Source organism: Euphorbia lathyris, chromosome 10, assembly GCF_963576675.1.
Source record: "Euphorbia lathyris chromosome 10, ddEupLath1.1, whole genome shotgun sequence".
Lineage (NCBI taxonomy): Eukaryota > Viridiplantae > Streptophyta > Magnoliopsida > Malpighiales > Euphorbiaceae > Euphorbia > Euphorbia lathyris.
Window position 1 is genome coordinate 12,697,039 of NC_088919.1, and position 22,690 is coordinate 12,719,728.

Genomic DNA, 22,690 nt, shown 5'->3' on the forward strand with positions numbered 1-22,690 from the left:
ATGAGGAAAATACTGAGGAATGGGAGACAGTGCAAAAGAAGGGTGTCAAACAGAAAGAAAGGCGTAAACAAGCAGAGGGATCCACAGTCCGACCTAGATGGACAACTAAGGTACTAGTAAGGTTTAAATGAATGTCCTTTATTGGAATTGTAGGGGTATTCAGAATAAGAATACCCAGCGTCACCTTGTTAATTTAAGTTTTTTGCATAAGCCGAATTTTGTATGTTTAGCAGAACCTATGGTGGAATATGAAACAGTTAATTCAAATTTTTGGTCTCGTTTAGGACTACAGCTAGTTGCTATGAACTCAAAAGATAAGCCAACCCTCTGGGTCTTTGTTGTTTCTAGATTCGCTTCTTCAGTCAGTATTTGTCAGAAGAGCGATCAATATATTTTGGTTAATTTGCAGTGCTTCGGAGGCTCAAACTATCTCTGCTTTGTGTATGGTAGTGTCTGGGCTAACAGACGGGCACTTATGTTTGACAACATACTAGTTTAGTTAGCATTGTTGAAGGGAAGATGGGCCATTCTAGGGGACTTCAACACTGTACTTGGCTCTCATGAAAAAACAGGGCGTGCGTCTGCGCCACGGCCTTGCAGGGATTTTCGTAACTTTTTGGATATAGGGGATCTCATGGACACTGCGGCTTTTGGTCTATTCTATACCTGGAGCAATGGTAGGCGTGGGAACTCGAGGGTAGAGAGCAGACTTGACAGAACGATGTTTTCGATGGAATTTGCAGATTTTTGGGACACTTTTAACAGCACCGCCTTGGCAAGGCATCAATCAGACCACAACCCAATCATTCTCCAGTGCAATAATTCTAATAGGGTGCCATCTAGATTCTGGTTCTAGTATATGTGGATTGGCCACCCAGGGCTCAAGGAGGTTATTCGGGATTTCTGGAACAGTCCTCAACAACGGCTTCCTCCAATGTAGTGCCTTAGTGGGAAACTTAAACACCTCAGGCAGATTCTGCGAAAGTGGAATAAGGAGACATTTGGTAATCTTGATATGGCGATTTCTGATTCGAACAACACCCTGACTGGGATTCAATTGGATATTGCAAGGATAGGGTATTCTAATCAGCTGCGCAAAAAAAGAGTTGGAAGCACATGCTTGTCTGGATTTAGCGCTGCTGAGGAAGGAAACATATCTCCGGGATAAAAGCCGTATTACCTGGCTACGGGATGGGGATATGAACTCGACTTTTTACCACCGAATGGCTGCTGTCCGGAAAACGTCCAATGGAATACAAGCTCTTCAGATCAGTGGTAACCTTACAACTGATAAGGAGCAAATTGTGAATCATGTAAGAGAATTCTATGCGTCGTTGTTCCGTAATGATACGGAGAGGTGGCGTTCCTTTGAAGAGGTCTTTGAAGTAATTTGACGGCTTGTAACTGATACTGAAAATGAAGATCTTGTGAGTTGTCCTGACATGGAATAAATCTGCGGAGTCATACTCTCAATGGACAGGAACAGTGCACCGGGACCAGATGGTTCACGAGGGAATTTTTTTCAGTTTTTCAATGGACAGGAACAGTGCACCGGGACACACAAATACATATAATTACAAAGATCTATTATTGTTTTCAAATTATTTAGGAATTTAATCAACTAGAGATATAATCATATTAAACCTTCTAATCAATATTATCACATAATCATATAATTTAAATTATAATTATCAATTAAATTATTCTATCCATAATATATACAAAAATCGGTCCATACACTTCATGTCCCTTAATTACAATTTCGTCATCCGATTCTAAGTCTCATATGCGATCCAATAGGTTCTTATCGATGTTAGTCGCATATATTTATTGGAATTAATTCAACTAAATATATAATAGAATGAATTCAAGGATCGTTACTAGCAGAACTGTAGGCATTCCCCCAGAGTGATAAGAAGTCAGATTGATAGTGACGTTTACTTAGTATATACTTAACATATGCCATCAATGACAAATATTAGGCAGAGTTTGTTTGTTTTGTGTTTTAAAAAATATTGAGACGTGGTTTTTTAGGATCTAAATGTCAGATGGGCCTTTGGGATAACGGTTTTGTAAAATGTGGATCTAAATTGGATGAAATTTTACATATAAACAAATAATATTTAGGAGGGGGTGAAATGAAATTTTTTTAAATAGGTTAAATGGATATGATACTTTAATAGAAAAAAGGAAAGTACCATATTATCCCTGTACATTTCCATTTCCGTTGTCTCTCCCAAATAACAAAAACGATAATATAAACAGGTGCAGGTATTTCTTTTTTTTGTTCATGCAAGCATTTTCTTTACGATTTCACTGATACTCTTCCCTCTCTCTCTCTCTCGTTACGATTTTCTCCAGGCTCCGATTCTTCCGCACTACGAAGTTCATCTTCTTCTGCGCTGCTGCTGCTTCTCGAGGTATGTTTCTTCTTCTTCTTCTTCTCTAATTTCTTTTTTGTTCATCGAAGCATTTTCTTTACGATTTCCCTGATACTCTTCCCTCTCGTTACGATTTTCTCCAGGTTCCGATTCTTCCGCACTACGAAGTTCATCTTCTTCTGCGCTGCTGCTGCTTCTCGAGGTATGTTTCTTCTTCTTCTTCTTCTCTAATTTCTTTTTTGTTCATCGAAGCATTTTCTTTACGATTTCCCTGATACTCTTCCCTCTCGTTACGATTTTCTCCAGGTTCCGATTCTTCCGCACTACGAAGTTCATCTTCTTCTGCGCTGCTGCTGCTTCTCGAGGTATGTTTCTTCTTCTTCTTCTTCTTCTCTAATTTCTTTTTTGTTCATCGAAGCATTTTCTTTACGATTTCCCTGATACTCTTCCCTCTCGTTACGATTTTCTCCAGGCTCCGATTCTTCCGCACTACGAAGTTCATCTTCTTCTGCGCTGCTGCTGCTTCTCGAGGTATGTTTCTTCTTCTTCTTCTCTAATTTCTTTTTTGTTCATCGAAGCATTTTCTTTACGATTTCCCTGATACTCTTTCCTCTCGTTACGATTTTCTCCAGGCTCCGATTCTTCCGCACTAGGAAGCTTCATCTTCTTCTTCTGCGCTGCTGCTGCTTCTCCTTGTCGAGAGGTATGTTTCTTCTTCTTCTGGTTGGGTTCTGGAAAATATGACATTCCTTGCTTGTGATTCTGTATTTGGATTGTTTTTTCTTGCTTGTTATTATAAGCTTTTATTAATGCTTGATTTCTCCTAATCTACGAATCTGCAAAACCTAATCTAACCTGACCTAACCTCTTTTGAATGAATGCTGCTTTGATTTCATTGTCATGCAATGCATTCTTGTTGTTGTTGTTGTTGTTCTGTTTTCATGCTCATAGCTCTGAATTGGTAAACTTAGCATACATACATTCTTGTTGTTGTTCTGAATTGGTAACTTAGCATACGATACATTCTTGTTGTTGTTCTGAATTGGTAACTTAGCATACGATACATTCTTGTTGTTGTTCTGAATTGGTAACTTAGCATACAATACATTCATTCAGATTAGATTATTGAGTCCTATTGAATAGACTATTATTAATTATTATTTCATTGCATTTTCTTCTTACCAGAAAATGGCTCCATGTAAAAGGTTGTTGTGGGATAAGTTCTCGAGGATGAGTAAAACGTATTTCCCGGCAACACTTTTGAAAAAAGTGAGGAGAGGGATAAGAGGGCAGAAGAAGTGGATAACAGGGATCAAAGGATATCAATATTACCCGACTGATGAAGTTCAACAATGGATACTAAGCAGGCGTTCTTTCAGAACCAAGAGGCATTTAGTTCTTCCGATTCCTGAGGATCAGGGAAGACGTAAGTAAATCAATCACTGTTTCTCATTTGTTTATTTTGTTTTTCTTTCTTTTTTTGTTCATCCAATCCAAGCATTTTCTTTTTTTATTTTGTTTTTGTTCTAACAGGTTCCACATGTTTGGTTCACGCGATAATCAATGCCACGGAGGCTCGATTCCGGATAGCGCAATGGAGTTTGGATCCTCGTATCGACATACCAAGGCTGTCTATTCAGCACGCAATAGATGCCATTGCTCCATTTAGAAATGAAGATACAGTTTTCAACTTGCTCGGGGTTAGATATGTAAACGAATGTATTGGCCTTGGTATGGATGAGATCGGAGTGACTACCGCAGCTGCATGGCCATACCGGGCTTTGGGTGAGAGAGATCGACCAGTACTCCCCCTTCCTCGTGAAGTGCCGGTAACTTGAGATTTCCATTATTTGATTGATGCTTTAGTGCTATATATATATGAATAACTTAAACAAAGATTTTGGTGCTGGGACAACTCTTTAAAACTTGGTTCTTGGTGCTATTTGCTAAGATTTTAAACCAGTTGAGCTTCTGATTTTAACTCACTTTGATTTGATGAAACTTGAATAATAATTTCATTTGGAAACCTGTTAATTATATTTTACTTACAGGAATGGGAGCGCTTTAAACTAAGGCATGTTGAAACCATAAATGAATCATCGTATGATGGTGACTCAGAAGCTGTAATCAACGACCTTATTGCCAAATTGAGGAAAGACGGTCCCTTCGTGGCTTGGTTCACTATACGGTCAACCCACACTGCCTTGGGTATCTGCAGAAAAACGGGTCATTCTTTGAGGGTCAGACATTCAGTGGTTATTTCTGGCTATAAAAAATGGAGGAGCAGCCGTAGTAACAGGATGTGCGGATACTGGGAGTTTTTGGACACTTATGGCATAGATTATGGTAGAAACGGATTTGGCAGGATTGCCTTTAACGCCGTCTCTGGTGTTGAAATTCCATATCCCTTGATTTGATCAGGATATCAAGCCCGAGTCGTCCCACTTACTTAACCCATCAACATACTTATAGTTTCTGTTCTCACATATATACGTTAGTTTGTTTTCTGTTGAATTTGATTACCTTGCTGCAACAACCTTTTTTTTTTTTTAATGTTTTGGTGATATTATGGGTTAACTATTATTCAACTTCTTTTATCATATCATATTCTAATTTTTATACCCTTATCACATACATATTTTAATTAATTTTATATTTTTTACTTCCACTATAACATAGCCGTATAAATTCATCCATTAATTTGTTTTTGACCCTTTTTTATATCCAGTTAAAGTCAATCATTCTCATTCAAAACCTAAATTTCAGAGCACCCAATTGAATTTTAGGATATCTTAGTGATTTGTGTCACCGAGAGTATCATAACACGTCTCAATTCGGAGGTCTAACCAAAAAAAATATTAACTATGTGAATATCCGGGATGAAATTGGACAGTAACCTTAGATAGGGCCATTTTTAGCCATAGATCAAACACAAAAATATCCATCTTGTCAAAACGAGTCTAACGGAACAAGAATTACCAAAATCGAAGGTCGGAAAAGACCTTTTCGGGCTGTAAAACTACAAATAGGATTTTGGGGGCATGTGTTAGACACGTGTCATACATGTGTCGGCATCCTACTGGCATGTGCTTTGCACTTGCCGGGCACACTTGTCGACATGTGCTTTGCACGCACCAGCCACACTTTTCGACACATGCTTTGCACGCGCCAGCACGATTGATGCAGTTAGGCGTATGGCAACATCATTTTTAGCCACACTTGTCTCCTCGTTAGTGCATTTTTAGGGCTTTGAAATGTTAAGTGAAAATTAACCGTTTTACCCTTTTTTTCCTACTTTTTCCATAATTAACCCCGAATCCTAATTCTAGCATGTAAATAGTAGCTCTTACACAACTTTCAGAAGGATGAATTTCACACTAAAAATAGTTGTAACTCTGCCGAAACCATCCAAGTCAAATCTAATTTTTGAAACTAAATTCCGTAGTCCATTATTCATATAATGATTTTTCCAATCATCCCACCCACAACCTAAGTAAAGGTTTATAAGGGAAATATCCGTTTGTTGTTTAACTCAAAAAATGATTTACTAGTTAAATCACTTGTTTTTAGTCTTTTTGTTTATTCCAATTAATCCGTTTTTTTTATTTATACTTTTATATTCAAATCTCATATAAATAGTATTACAAGTTAATATTATTGATTTAATTGGTTTATTTTATTCGTAACGATGATTTAAAATAAATGAATCAATTCGAGATAAATTTCATATCACGATCGTTTAAGTACTGATAGTTATAAAAAAAATTATTCATTTTAATCCCTAATATAACAACTTTATATTTATTCATTTTAATCCCTAATGTAAGAACTTTATTTTTATTTATTTTAATCCATAATCAAATAACTTTATTTTTTCTTCACTTTAATCCCTAATTTAATAACTTTCTTATTTATTCATTTTATTAACATTATTTTTATTCATTTTAATCCTCAATCTAATAACTTTCCTTTTTATTCATTTTAATCCATGTTTTAACAAACTTATATTTTACCGTTTTAATTCAAAATTTAGTAATTTTATTTTATTCACTTTAGTCCTTAATTTGAAGTCTTCTCTTTCTTTCAATCAGGTCCCAGAATAAACAATTTAAGTTTATTCATTTTAGTCCTTAGTCCATTTATGCATCATAGTTAATTGTATAGCTATGTTATTTGGTTCTAACCTTTTACTTTGAGTTAGTAGAAATATGTGAGAACGTTATTTTGGTTAGGAATAAATATTCAGGAATGCCCGAACGTGATTGTATTTAATTTGTAATTATTTCATTGCTTTTGGGATGATAATATTTTGATATTTATTTATTTTGTGTGTACATGTGTAATATTCCATTAAAATTGATTTTTTCAAACAAAATGAATTTAAAAAACAAAAGAGTTATTAATTGTCTGCTTGTATGAGGTGGGTTCACTGGGCGACTTTGGAATTGTTTAATATTTCTTTTCGAATGAATATTAACCTTCTCCAAGCGTACCTAACTTCCCGAATCCACTTGCTTCTCACAAGGAATCTCATTAACCTTCTCTGACCTAAAATCTGGGTGGCGAATCTTTCTTCGACACAGGTCCCGTCGAGCTGTCATTTTTCAATTGTACTCCGAGTCTAAACAATACTGTAGCGTCATAACGCGGGTCTGCTTTTGAGTTGTTCCTCAAAGCCCATGTCTAACGCGCGTAATTACATTTGTTCATATTTCATGGTATACAATTTTTTTTTGAACCGACATCATATTCAAAAAAACAAATAAAACTTACAATTTCAGTAATCAATCTTGAATGAAATATTGGAGTATCAGGAGCAGCCAATGAGTCCCAAACTTCTACTGTTTTCTTGTTCATCATAATTCGAGCTAGAGTGAAGTGTTTTTGATGTAAAATAGGGATATAAATCTAAAAGATGGCTTCGACATTGGAATTTGTATAATATTGGCATACAAAAATAGAGACTTACATCATTGAATCACATGATTAAAAAGTTTATATTACACATATTTGTTTGAACTAGTATTTTGGTGGTTCTGTTTGAGCTATACGAGATGAAATTCTCATATACCGTTATCGGGAAGGGGGAGTCTTTCTGGTTTATCTATCTCAATAAAGCCTATGCGAGTTCAAACAAGAAGTTGTAATATGGTCACCTATAACATCCCAAAATTTTTGATAAAAGTATGGATTAAATCCATCAATGCCAGGATTCTTGTTCAGGTGTATAGAGAACACAACATCCTTAATTTCAACAAGGGAAAACGGTCTCAATAGGTATGAGCATGGTTTTTAGGGGTAAGATACCAAAATAGACCTATGATTTTTAGACTCTACGTACAAAATAGCACCAATATAGATTTAACGTTTAAAAAATAGTACCAATTTAGGCCTCCATAACGAAACGGAACACGTCATTGATATTACCCCGTTAAACTCTGATTTGATAAATTACGGGGAAATTATGTTAATTCAGTCTAAAATTAATTGTTCAATATATTCTATATAGCATTACCTAATCCAAACGATTAAGGAATAAATTTTATAGTTCTTTTATTCAAACATATTCACGATTTTCTGAATTTAACAAAATTATTACTTATTGAATTTAACAAGTTTTAATTATATTATATAGCTTAATGATTGCATAAAAAAAAATGTGAAAATGACCATTGGAAATTAGTTCCGTTAGCTTGCACAATCCAAGCCTTTTGTGAAAATAGTAGTTGAGCTAAGTTTAGATAAATAGTACTACTTAACAGATTAATTTGTGAGTGCAAAGGTTTTGTAATTTTTTAAGCTTTCATTTATTTTTATAAACAATCATTGAGCTTATGATCCCTAACGTAACCTAGCGTAATATAAATCACAGTGGAAAAGAATCACAATAGAAAGTCTCGAAAGGTTCTCTCGAGGATATGACGTAAGTCGTAGTTGCCGAACCAGGATAAATCGTGTGGCTGAAACTTTCTATCTCTATTCTCTTTATTTATTGTCTTTATATTTTGATTGCAAATATTTCATTAAGATAACTTTTATCATATTTACTTAAAAAGGTTTTAAAGACAACAATAAGTACTTAATTTGCACATTTATCTGATTCCGCAAATATTTGTATAATACCATTTTTAAAAGGCTAATAAACAGTGGTAGAGCCAGGACCTATTGGTCGGGGGGCTAGCCCGTCAACAAAAAAAATTTTAAATGCTACGGGATGGGCTAGATGCTACATGTCGGGTTAAACCAGCCCATGTTATTTTTATAAATCCCAAGAAATCCTAAATTAGACCCTAAATTAATTATAGGGGTAAGATACCAAAATAGACCTATGATTTTTAGACTCTACGTACAAAATAGCACCAATATAGGTTTAACGTTTAAAAAATAGTACCAATTTAGGCCTCCATAACGAAACGGAACACGTCATTGATATTACTCCGTTAAACTCTGATTTGATAAATTACGGGGAAATTATGTTAATTCAGTCTAAAATTAATTGTTCAATATATTCTATATAGCATTACCTGGATTCAAGAAAACTAATCCAAACGATTAAGGAATAAATTTTATAGTTCTTTTATTCAAACATATTCACGATTTTCTGAATTTAACAAAATTATTACTTATTGAATTTAACAAGTTTTAATTATATTATATAGCTCAATGATTGCATAAAAAAAATGTGAAAATGACCATTGGAAATTAGTTCCGTTAGCTTGCACAACCCAAGCCTTTTGTGAAAATAGTAGTTGAGCTAAGTTTAGATAAATAGTACTACTTAACAGATTAAACATCCCATCCCAATTGAACCATTTTGTTATAGGTTGCCATTTTATCATTCACCTAATAACACAAGCCCAACCTTTTGTTTAAATATATATCTTTCAAATCCCTTAAATTACTCTAATATAATTTTTGTATTGAATTTCAAAATACAAATATAATAAAAGACAAAACTTAAACTCTTAATAGGCATATATAAGTTAAGTTTATCAATTGTCACACAGACGACAAGTCACCGAAGTTAGCTTCTAATCTTGTTCGGGCCTATAGATACCAGTCACTTGATTAAACATGTACCATTTTCGTCATAAAGCCATGGCGGATGACCATATACCACTTTCGGTATATACCAGGGTGGACGACCAACACAATATCCATCGGTAGGATGAAATTTCTGATCAGGCAAGCAAAATATACAACCGTGGTCGAATCCTGCATAGTCAATAGCATTCCAATCAAGGTGAGAGAGTTCCCAAACATAATCTACAAGGCTTAATACATAAATAAACACTTAAACTTGACAAGTTTCTTCTCTTGGCACCCTAAACTTTAACATGGACCTATCACGCACCTATACTTGACTAAATATAAATGTTATATTGCAATTTAGTGTGGATGAGGTTTAGTTTAGTCAAGTATGAGTGTGTAATACGTATATGTGAAAGTTCAGGGTGCCAAGGGAACAAACTTGTCAAGTTTGAGGGTGCATTTATGTATTAAGCCTAATCTACAAATTGTCCAAAGTAAAAAGAACATTTAAGAATCCCCTTGGGGACGTGGGAGAGAGTTCCCCATCTCCGCCCCCGGGGTTTTTTTTCTCCCCATCCCCACATAATGGGGAAAGTAAATGGGGACAAATACAAGATGTTTTAAACCTAAATTAAACAAAACAAATGCAACAAAGGATAATATGCGCATTACCAGGGTCATCACTAGGCTCAAATGTAGAACAGCACGTGGCATGAAATTTCCCTGAACAATCATCTTTAAGCAATTCACCAAAGAAGTGTTTTGGAGAGACATCACTGCAGTCAGCATTCTTGCGTTTAGCAATGAAGCTGATATGAATCCAATATTGATCGTCCTCAGATTCAGGGAGTTGTAATCTCGAACCACTTACATCCAGGACTTCTAAAACTTCAAACTCAGCATCCTAACCAACATTGTGTAAAATTAGAAATGCTGCAGCACAAGTGGTTAAAATAAATATGAAAGAGAGCAGACAGGAAACCTGGTTCTTTTCATAAAATTCCAAAGCCATCTTCGCATATCCAAGATTCACTTCCTTCAAGATTGCGACTAAACTGTTTTGCTCAAGAATCATGTTAAAAATTAGTATTATAGTCATACTAATAGCTGAACAGAAGCTAGCAATAACTAAAAAATATATAGACAGATAAATCTTTTGCAGAGTTATCTATCAACTATTAATGATTTGGTTCATTCTCGAACCATGCTATTTGACTCGCCAAATATGACAGATCAACTACTCACAGACCAATATTTGAAACCCTAACAATTAATGAGGAAATTAATCATCACCTAGGGCTCGTGACTGTAGTACCCCTCAAACGGCCACGGGCGGAGCCTCCATCGATCTGTCGTTGAGTGGCGTCAATTGCTCTTGGCAACCTTTAATTGCAGAAGAAACGAAATGAAAAGCACAGACTAAGTCATGCTAAATGTCACAACTTGACATGAATTCATGAAACCTCAACGTTTCACAATGTTATCAATCAATATTACACTGATCAGGATTTCGTCTCTGTGGAATTTGATTCGCCAAAAATCCAAACCCTAAAAATAAGGTGAAGCAATTAATTATAAATGAGAAACTTTACCCAGAGAAGGACCCATCCTTGAGTCTCTTACGCTTGACCTGGTGACAGTTGGAGCCTCCAGCTGTATCTCCTTCGGAGGCACCTCTTTGAAACCTTGAATTGCAGAACAAACGAAATGAAAAGAACAGACTTATGTTTAAACATGTAATGCGAAAGCTTTTCAGAACAGAGCAATAAGAAGAAAACATCAAACCCTACAACCAAGTCACAACAACAAGGCCTACTAGCTTCTGCAGTAATTTTTCACAATTTTATATTATTAAGTAATCAGGATTTCATCTGTAATTAGGCCGTGGTATTTGATTTGCCACAAATAAAAAGCCTAAGAACAAGGTGAAGCAATTAGTTACAAGTTAGAAACTTTAACAACAGACACTCTCCTTCTTGACTTTCTTACGCTTAACTTGGTGACGCTCGGAGCCTCCTTGGGAGGCATTAGTTCTTCTTTGAAACCTTTAATTGCAGTACAAACAAAACGAAAAGCACGGTCTAATGATAAACATGTAATGTGAAAGCTTTTCAGAGCAGAGCAACAAGAAGAAAACATGAAACCCGACAACCAAGTCATGCTAAATGTCACAACAACAAGGTCTACTTGACATGAATTCATGTCAAGTAGACCTTGTGCACCAACTTTTCACAATGTTATCAATCAATATTATTAACTAATCAGGATTTCGTCTGTAATCAGTCTGTGGTATTTGATTCACCAAAATTCCAAACCCTAAAAATAAGGTGAAGCAATTAGTTATAAATTAGAAACTTTACCAAGAGAAAGACTCCTCCTCGACTCTCTTACGGTTGACCTGGTGACCGTCGGAGCCTCCAGCCATATTCCCTTTGGAGGCATCAGGTCCTCTTTGCAACCTTTAATTGAAGAACAAACAAAATGAAGCACAGACTCGTGTTAAAAATTGTAAAGCGGAAGCTTTTCAGAACATACCAATAAGAAGAAGACATCAAACCCTATAACCAAGTCACAACAACAAGGCCTACTACCTTCTGCAGTAATATTTCACAATGTTATTGATCAATATTATCAACTAATGCGGATTTCATCTATTTGATTCAACAAGAATCCATAAGGACCATAACCTAACAATGAGTGAAGAAATTAATTGTTAATTATAAACTTTACCTAGACACTCGCTTCTTCTTGATCCTCTTACACTTGACTAGGTGACTCTCCGAGCCCACACCCATCTGTCCATGAGAGGCATCACCTCCACATTGCATCCTTCATATGCAAAACAAAAAAATAAGTGAAAGTGCAAACATAAACATGTGATGTGAAAACTTTTCGGAACAGAGCAATAAAGAAGAAAATGTCAAAGCCAACAACCAATCCATGCTAAAAGTCCACAAGACATGAATTTACAATACCTTTCACATATTTATCAAAGAAAACAGTATTATCTATCAACTAATCATGAAGTTTGTCACCAAATCCTATTTGTCCATACATCCGTTATTGGAGTGAGACGATTCCATACGAAAGTATCAGTTCTTCCACACAGAAGGCTGCCAAAATGAAGGTATATTTCATTTTTTTCGACCATTTTTGTTACTTGCTTTTGTTTTTCCTTATACAAGGAACTAAACCATGGAGACTCTGAACTAAAGCAGAGGCAAGGAGATGGGGCAGGAACAAGGACAAGGAGATGGAGTCATTTGTTCACAATGTTATCAATCAATATTATTAACTAATCAGGATTTAATCTGTAATCAAAACCCTAAAAGATGTTATGAAGCTTTTCAGAACATAGCAATAAGAAGAAAACACCAAACCCACAATGTTATCAATCAGAGAGTGGTATTTGTTTTGCAAAAAAATCTAAACCCCCAACAATACAGTGTGTATTTGATTCGGTGAAGCCACTTAGTTAAACTAAACAAGGTTAGCCTCCTCTAACCCCAAAACAAACAAACTCTAAGAATCGGTGAAGAAATTAATCGTAAATTAGAAACGTTACCTAGAGGCAAGCTTCTTCTTGACTCGACGACGCTTGGAGCTTCCTTGTGATGCAGCAGCTCGTCTTTAAGCAAAAAAGAAAAAAAACGCAAATTAATTTAATAATAAGCAGACATAGAAGATAATGAAAGCTTTTGAAAACACTATAGTCCATACGATTTCAGTTCTTCAGATACACCTCCTTCCATCGATATCGATCGATGATCCCTAGTTTCCTTCGAATTTAAGCAAACAAACAATGAACGATATTCTCTATAGTCCTAAATGACTGTGACTGTATATAGGTTAGGTTGGGGCGTCTACATGTATTTGGAAAAGTTAAAAAATTACAATTAATTTTTGAGTTTTGATCAATTAAATTCCAATTATTTTTTTACAATCAATTAAATTCCAATTATATTTTGTGCAAGTTCAGCGTACTGGAGCTATTGAGACATTTTGAAAGTTCAAAAGGTAAATCAAGCTTTTTTCACAAGTTTAGGGACCAAATGATGTATTAAGCCTTAGAAAATATGGTTTCAACGTTATTTGATGAATTGAAACGGTTTTACCCATTTTATTTAACTTATACATTATAAACTTAATATTTTTTACATTTTGACATGTTTAATATAACAAACATTTTACACGATTGATGTTCAGAAAGTTGTATGTAATATTTAAATAACAAGTCAAATAATTATATTACATTTTGTTCAAATTTTCTATCAAATATGGATAAAATTGATCATGCATATTAAGTTAGGGGCAAAATTTACAATTTCATATATTACCGGTTAATCTATACTTCTTTAAAAAAAATTGATATTGATTTTTGGGTTTAAAAGAAATACATGTCGGCTTAAAGCTAAATAAAGTCAATAATCTATACTTAGTATCTTGAAATATATCGAGGATCGACGGTCCGGCCATCTTGGTGCAAAGGCCCTCATTTTGGTATAGCATTTCCGTCGCCCACACTATGTGGGTGTACCCCTATTCCGGTGGTGTTTCAACTGCATCTTTGCGTAAATTCTCGGTTTTTTTTCTATGTGAGATGGAGAAGTTTATTTTTCTTTTATCCTCTTCAAAACTATTTCAATTGGTTCACTTTAAGCATCAATTTTTCATTTATCACTTCTCCGTTTTGAGTTTATAATATATCGTTCAAAATATTGCATGACATATAATAGGTTCACGTATTTCAAATGATTTAAAAATCCATTAATCTATTATATATTTTGATAACAAGTGGAGAAATTCTGATCGGAGTTCGTCCCTGTGGGGGGCGTCGTTGGGATCGGCGGGGGAAGCTCCGATGCCAAAGTCAGTAGAGATTTGGAGAATAAACTGAATTGACAAAGCTTAGAGAATATAGAAAGTATGTGTACCTTTGATAGCCCTAGCTGTAGGCTATTTATAGGGTTGATGAGTTATAATAGCTTAGTTCCATTAATGCTTCATTAATGGCGGGTTACAGGTTTCCTTTAAGATGGCTATTAAGGGAAACTAATGCGCATTTATTAATCTTTATTCCTGCGTCTAACCTGACCGTTTATAAGGAGATTCGCCCTTGGCGATCCGCCACGGATCTTGGGGGATCCTGTCTCTGTGATCAGCCTTTAGCGGAGCTCTTTGATACGCCGAACATGGCGCATCTCGTGGTAAATATCTTCTTTGGTCCTCGAATAATATCTCAATGTTATCAGAAGCCCCCGAAAAATGCCTAAAAGTCTTTTAGGGCTTTTGATGTGCCATGCGCCGTCATCATTACGATCATTTAATGTGCACCCTTTTTTAGACCATCCGATCGGTGACACGTGGTGATGGAGTTCTGTTCTAGGAGTGAGAGTAGAGATGTCTTTTCGACATCTTTTTCCTTCGTCCTTCTTTCTTTCATTATTCCTACTCTTTCTACAGAAACCTTTTTCCTGCTTCAGAGCTCTCTCTTCGGAATTCCAGCTTTTCTTCATCCCTTTTTCATGTAAGTTCTCCATGTTCTTGATCTATTTCTATTTTCTTTGAATGTTTAGGAGTTGTTCCTCCTCTTCCGAAGCAACCGTTGATCTGTTTAACTTACCATCTGCTTCAGACGTTGAGTTCAGTTGGACTTCGTCGTCTTCCTCGTCAGAGAAAATTCTTTCTTCTGACCATACAAATAGCATAGATTTAACCGAGTTGCGAAACTCGGTGTGTAATAGGAGTCAAACTCGTTTAGATCATTCTAGGAGATTTTCAGGGATGGATGCTTCTTCATTTGTCCCTGTTAGGAGAAAAGCTCCCCGAGCTTCTTCTACTTCGTCACATATGAGTTATGCGGATCTGGCGTATCTGACGGATACATTCCCTTGGATAAAGAACTATGAGACTTTGCTAGCTGAGGCGAACCATAGACCAGCCGATCCGCCAAGCGGTTACTTAACTGTATACTATAGTCATGTGGAGAGAGGATTTCATCTGCCTCTATCGAAGATGATGGCGGATATACTTTCCTATTTTGATATCACCGTATGTCAACTGCACCCCAATGGTTGGCTTGATCTAGCTCTCGATTGCTACTTAGCGTCAAATCTTGGGGTAGTCTGTACACCCCGTGTCTTCCGTGCTCTTCACAAACCCGGCAAACGAGCTTCAGAGTCTTTTTATACTTTTTCCAAGTTTGGGCCTTACGCCCCCTTTTACGGCAAGATGTCCAATGTTCATTGCTGGGATGAAAAGTTCTTCTTCGTGAAGATAAAGGAGGGCGAACCTCTAGGTTTCCCTTCCTGCTGGAATCCCAAGCCTCAACATATGACGGGAGATATGCGCATTCTGACGGAGACTGATGAAGTTTATATTGAAACTCTATGAGCGGTGAAGGCGGGTTCCTGGTCATACACTGATGCTTTGACCTTCATGCTGAGCGATGTCCCTCTGATCCGCCAGGAGGAGGACACTTTTGTTTATTCCCGCATTGCACAATTTGATCAAGGTATAGAGTTTCTTCTTTTTTAATTGTTGGATTTTACTTGGCAGGGGTGTTTCTAAGGCCAGTGCCGCTCTTGCAGAGAGGCGAAAAAAGCTGATGGAGCTGGCAGCTCAAAGAAAGGCCAAGGCGGTGAATCCTGCGGTGAATACTGGCAAGCGTAAGGCGAATGCCTCAGATGATACGCAAGTGAGGAGACGCAAAACTCTTCCCGCCTCAAAGCTTATGGCGGATGCCCAAAAGTCCGCCACTTCGGTAGTGAGGGAAGATGATCAGGTAAAGCTGATACGCCATATTCAGCTTGAGTAGTTACATTGTTATGATATTCTGACAATACATCATTTTGTTCAGGTGCCGAAGTCTGATCTAGGCCAATACTGGGCTTCCAAATATGGGGGCTATGGGACCTTGAGGAACGAGTCCCTCATCAATGACCTGGATGAGGCTTTTAGCCAGTTGAGCTTAGTCCAGAGCAAATTCAGCAAGATCCCGGCCTCCACTCACATCCAAAAGACTAGGATGGATCTTATTGAGGTAAGCTTTGTGATAGAAAGGGTGTTTTGAATCTAATTCATCATACGTTCTGATGCTTAATGTATTTCTTTCTTAACAGGCGTTCACCCGACTTCGTTCGGTTGAATCTGAGATTCTTCAAGGAGTGGCGGATAAGGCCACTATTGCAAGGTTGGAAAGTGAGGCGGCATCCGCTGCGTCCGCCCTCGCCCAGAAGGAGGCTGAAATAAAACAACTTCAAGAGAAGATCGAGGAGGACAAGAAGAAGCAGAAGGAGGCTCTAGAGGCAGCGGAGTCCACAGCAGGAGAACAAGCTTTTTACTATGGCGAAATGTTGATAGCCTATTTCCTAGAGACAAATCCGGATCTGAATTTTAAAGATCCTTTATTTGACATTCCCAGCCCTGTTGAAGTTCAAAAGCTTAACCAGATAGAGGATTCCAGGAGCTTTCTTCGTGCACAAGTTCGGAAGTCCCTCGAGAAAGAAGCTGAAGAGGGCGAGGTGGCGGATGACATTGCCAGTGATCCAGTTTCTGACCAATGGGTTATACCCTTGGAGAAGGAGAATATTCCTGTGGACGTACCCCCTATAGCTGAAGTAGGAAACTCCCAGGCAAGTGTGTTTGGCGAGAAGAATGTAGAGGGGGCCTATTCTTGCAAATCGACTTTCAGGCTTTCTGTCAGGAATTGGACACTTCGCACCCAAGGGGTGTGGAAGATGATTTGGGTCTTGAAAGTACTGTACCGTATTAGAAGCTTCCTGTGGCTAGGAGTTAAAAATAGGTTGCTTACTAATTCTGATAGGAAAAGGAGGCATTTGGTGGAGTCTGGAGCCTGTGGCAGATGCAGAGGTAATGAAGAAACTTTATGCCATGCTCTTAGAGACTGTGAGAAAAGTAAAGAGGTTTGGAGGAAAGTTCTCCCTAGAAATGTGCTATCTTCTTTTTTAGCCCACTCTGAGCATGATATGGGATTAATGGGAATCTTTTGGCTGAGTTGAATCAGGGTGTTCTCTTATTTGTGGTGGTATGCCATCAGATTTGGAAATGGAGAAATGAAGAGATTTTTGGAGGAGAAAAGGTTGTTTTGCCTAATGTCTTGGATTACTTTTCCAAGAAAATTTGCACCTTGGGGGATAGCTTCGTTGAGGATCCCTTGGCTAGGGCTATTTAGAGGAAGGAGGCCCATCTCTTAGGCTGGGTTAAGCCTAGAAAATGTGTGCTTAAGCTTAACACTGATGGTTCTTGTCTAAAGGACGGGAAAATTTCCACAGGAGGGGTTCTGAGAGATGATGGTGGTGGTTGGGTTTCTGGTTTCTCTCAGAATTTGGGTTTAGGTTCATCTTTCTCGGCTGAGCTTTGGGGGATTTTTTCTGGTCTGAAGCTAGCTAAAAATCTGGGGGTGAAGAACCTTCTGGTGGAGTCTGATAACCTTAAAGCGGTCAAAATGATTTCAGAAAACAATGCGTTTTGCCTGAGTAGCCAAAATTTAATCAAAGGTATTAGAAGGATTGGCTCCTCCTTTGATTTTCTTAGCTTCACTCATATTTATAGGGAGCAAAATCGTGTAGCAGACCGTCTTGCGGTTGAAGGTCATTCAAGGATGTTGGGTCTTTCAACCTTTTCTTCTCCTCCGATATCCATTTCGTCTCTGATCCTGGATGATTTAGGGAGGGTCAGTTTTCCCAGGCTGATCCCGGACTAGGCGGCTTTCTTTGTTTTTCTTTGTTTTCTTTCCTTTCCTACAAAAAAAAATTAGAAATTTATTTATGTTAGAGATTTAATCACATGAAACCTTCTAATTAATATTATCACATAATCAGATAATTTAATTATAACCATAATCTAATTATAATTATCAATTAAACTATTTCATCCTTAATACACATAAAATTTGGACATACACTTCATCTCCCCTAATTACAATTTCGTCCTCCGATTCCAAGTCCCATATAAAACCCATTAGGTTTTTACCGCTGCTAGTTATATATATTTATTGAAATTAATTCAACCTGATTAATTTTAACTAAATATATAACGGAATGAGTTCGATAACTATTACTAGCAGAACCGTAAACATTCCCCCAGAGCGATAAGAAGCCAGGTTGATACTGATATTTACCTTTCCGTATTAGGTCCAGTGCAATGCGATCCTTCATCAGCTATAGCCTTAGACGCATCTGTAACTATGGAATATGTCAAGTTACATATTATGAGATGTTTGTTTTACTTGTTCAAGTAGAATTAACTCTAAATAGATAGGTTAAGTGAAATCTTCATTTCTACTCTTAACCCGGTCACTTTGCAAGGATTTTTAGTTAATTCTACACAAGAGGCCATGGATATATCTCCTATCTATCAAGAGTGACGAATGCTCAATCTAACATTAACTATCCTACTATTACTTTATTCCCTCTGTAGTGGATCGTATTTGAACAGAGTCAAAGCACCACACTCTAGAATCTAGAATCACTAATTAATTTTATTTTTTTGAGTCTGATGAATACTTATACCTACTAATACCATTTGAGATGAAATAAGTGACATTCGGATAAATCCATCCATCATGTTATCTCAAGTCAGGTCCCTAATCCTAATGAACTCCTTCACCGGATCCATGTAATTGTCTAGATATCTCCATATCTAAAGCTTGTGAGATCAGCTCTCTGTTCATAATAGAAGACATTATTACGTATAAGTCTCAACAGCACTATGTTAATCTCATAAATATATTATTTAACGTGGGATTGCTTTAAGTTTTATTGGTTTATTATAAAGTTTAGTCTCACTTCATGCTTGTGTGAACACTTTATGATCACTTAAATAAACTTGGGATTTCTTTTAATTAACTTAATTAGTTCTGTTAAAAGATTAATGCCTTTATATAGTTAAACATACTATATCTTATAAAAACAAACGATAATCAACAATTCATTTACAAATAGTTTATATCCTACAACAATTGTCTACAGGACACTAAACCCCAACATCTCCCACTTGGACTAAAGCCAATTGTTTCTGAAACTAATCCCAAAAGAATTAAAATGACGACCATGAACTCTTTGGGTTAAGGCCTTCATCAACGGATCGGCAACATTGTCCTTTGTGGGTACTCTTTCTATTCTCACATCTCTCATGTCTATAATCTCTCTGATGAAGTGATGTCGCTTGAGATAATGCTTGGATCCATTATGAGACCATGGTTCCTTTGCTTGTGTAATGGCTCCATTGTTATCACAGTACAGAGTAATGAGATTCATAATGTCAGACACCACTCCTTGTTCTGTCACGAACTTCCTAATCAAAACCACCTCTTTTGCTGCTTCTCTAGCTGCGATGTACTCTGATTCGGTTTATGAGAAAGCAACACTTTCTTATTTGGAACTCTTCCAACTGACTGAACCCCCATTTAGGATAAACATGTATTCTCTTTGGGATTTGTAATCATTCTCATCTATTAGATGACTAGCATCTGAAAATTCTTCAATTTTAAGTTCTCCACCTCCATACATGAGCAACATGTCCTTAGTCCTTCTCAAACAGTATTGTACAAATCGGTCAAGTCGGCGACTAGTCAGCCGATATATCGTTGATTTTTACAACACCGCCCAATTTTCTATAAATGGTCGAAATAAGTTGGGAGCCTAATTTTCTTCCGCATAGGCGGTTCAAATCGGAATAAATCAGACAAATCGGATAAGGCAGAAAAGTCGGACAAGTCGGGTTAGGCGAAAAATCAGAAAAAGTCGGTTTATATATTATATTTATATCACAACTACTATATTTATATTTATATGCTTATGTTTATATTTATATATTATGTTTATTACATATTATATTTATGTCACATCTATTATGTATTAACTAATAACTATTAAGTATATTAATATTTAGGGTAAATTTCATCAATGGTGTACAATCTTTGTCTCATTTCACATTTTGGTGTACAACCTTCAATTTGTCTCACTAATATGTACGAACTTATATGTGACCTCCCACTTTGGTATACAACAGGTAAAAATGATCGGTCAACATGAAGTCAACATGACACGTAAGCAGTTTGACCGATCAAAAAGTCAAAAGTTGACCACCTATTATAAAATTACTTACATACCTTTTTCTCCCCCCCTTCCCCTTTCATTTTCTCACTTTAACTTCTCTCTCTCCAACAACTTCTTCAACGACAATGGTGAAGCTTGGGAGTCTAACTATGGCGATTCCTTACTTTCTCGGTACTCGAGTCAGCTCTTCTTTTATGGAGATCACCTCCTGTCCCTCGCCTCTCTGTATTTGGCGACTTGAATATAGCAATTTATGCTAAACTCCCACTTGTGCACTCATGGTATAGAACTCGAGCTCACCCTTCTAAGCTAACAGCTGGGTTCTACAACACAACGCTCAAATATGGCTATAAACCAATTTCTAGAATGTTTGCAAAGAATTCCTGCAAGATGATCTTACCAGGAATGGACCTGTTAGATGAACATCAGCCCCGACAGTCATTATCAAGTCCCGAGTCATTACTTGCACAAATTCGAAGGACTTACAGAAAGTTCTGGGTGGAGGTTTCTAGGCAAAACTCATTCATTTCTAAACTCTTCGCGCAAACATATTCAATGAAGTTTGGCAGTTAGATTTTCTATAATACCATGAGAACACCTAAAACTTAATTATTATTTAGACTCTTCGCCCAAGTTTCGCAGTTAGATATTCTGCAAAATATTGATATAATTAAGTATGTTTATAAGTAACACCCAAACTTAATTATATTACAATTCATTCATGAAATCTTAAATTTGTTGTCGGGTTAATGATAAGTTGCAAAATAATTAATAATTTATTTGCAGCTAAGGTTTTTGTTGGATTGCTTGTGGATTCCCAAATAATATATAAAAAAAAATTGGGTAGATTGGTGTTCAAGTTTAGGTTGTTTAGCTAATAATTCATCCTAGAACAAGATAAACCAAAATTTTATGGATTTAATTCAACATACTTGTAAGCAAAGTTATCAAAACCGGATCGGACATCAAACCGGATTTGTAACTGGGTCACGGGTCACTTGGTCGGATCGGATGGCTCGGATTGGTCGAACCGGATGACGTAATAAATAAATAAATAATATTTATATATAATTAATTTAAAATTATTTTATAAATTATTTATATCTAAAATAGATTATAAAGTTATGAATTATTTATATAGATAAATAAAGTAAACTTATTTACCATAACTATATTTAGGTCTTGTAGTTTGTTAATGACCAAAATATCCCATTTACATCTTTTAGGTCTTCCAAAAAAAATAAAAAAGTAAAAATATTGGGGAGAGGGGAAGTTTCTCGAGTATCTTGAAAAAGGGGAAAGTCTGAGTACTTTTGTACATCTACTTCACTTTTTTTTTTCTTCTTCTTTCCATAATTTTTTTTATTCTTTCCATAAAAATATTGCAGAGAGATGGTTGAGGAAGACATATGGGTTAACGTTTCTCCTCCTCCTTCTCATGTAGTAGATTTATTTTCTTTGTATCTCATCAAGAAGAGCTCGCCGGAATCTGCTTTCTTTTTTTAGCTCACCGGAATCTGCTTCCTTTCTTTACTTCTGATTCAGATGCTTTAATGGCATTTTTCATCCATTTTCATGCTACTAATCTGTTGTTCTTTTCCCTACTTCTGTTGAGTCTGATAGGCGGACTTTCATCAATTTCTTTTCGTGATTCTGATATAACCGGGGTCAGGCCGGTTCACCGGTTTGATCCGGCTCAGTCCGGTTTTCTAGACATCTATTAAACTAGTGTGATTCGGACCGGAAGACTGACCGGTTCCCGGTTCGATCGGTCGAACCGGCCGGTCCGTTTTACTAATGATTTGAATGAAAATGATGATCAGGTGGTGTGTTGACCAGGCATTGACCGATCATTTTTACAGGATGTACACCAAAGTGGGAAGTCACTTGTAAGTTCGTACATATTAGTGAGACAAATTGAAGGTTGTATACCAAATTATGAATTGAGACAAAGGTTGTACACCATTGATGAAATTTACCCTTAATATTTATTATTTTTAGATAGTATCATTTATATTTTAAATGAGTTTTTATAATATTTATTTGATATAAATCTAAAAAATAAAAAAATACAAATCTGATTAATCCCCGATTAATCTTTGGAGGTCTTGTCCACCCGACTAACGCCTAGCGACTTTTACGACACTATTCTCAAGCACTTAAGAATGTTCTTGACATCAATCTAGTGATCGTTTC

General features: G+C 36.4%; 1 protein-coding gene across 1 annotated transcript; it reads right to left on the reverse strand.

The window, feature by feature from the left end:
* Nucleotides 1-9,279: 9,279 nt before the first annotated feature.
* LOC136209874 (uncharacterized) lies at nucleotides 9,280-13,262 on the reverse strand. Its single transcript, XM_066001487.1, has 9 exons — nucleotides 13,134-13,262; nucleotides 12,979-13,041; nucleotides 12,144-12,242; nucleotides 11,774-11,872; nucleotides 11,006-11,098; nucleotides 10,707-10,796; nucleotides 10,396-10,468; nucleotides 10,086-10,317; nucleotides 9,280-9,596 (listed from the first exon to the last, which is right to left on the reverse strand). Exons 1-9 carry the CDS (start codon nucleotides 13,163-13,165, stop codon nucleotides 9,442-9,444), a joined length of 936 nt encoding a protein of 311 aa, XP_065857559.1. The 5' UTR covers nucleotides 13,166-13,262; the 3' UTR covers nucleotides 9,280-9,441.
* Nucleotides 13,263-22,690: the final 9,428 nt, after the last annotated feature.

What these genes read in the sequence shown, in the direction of transcription:
- LOC136209874 (XM_066001487.1), bottom strand. Translation starts at nt 13,165, where the DNA reads ATGGAAGGAGGTGTATCTGAAGAACTGAAATC. An exon ending in AAGAAGAAGCGAGTGTCTAG is followed by an intron (nt 11,873 to 12,143) that starts GTAAAGTTTATA and finishes CTTCAATTAAAG; the next exon opens with GTTGCAAAGAGGACCTGATG. An exon ending in AATTTTATGAAAAGAACCAG is followed by an intron (nt 10,318 to 10,395) that starts GTTTCCTGTCTG and finishes AATGTTGGTTAG; the next exon opens with GATGCTGAGTTTGAAGTTTT.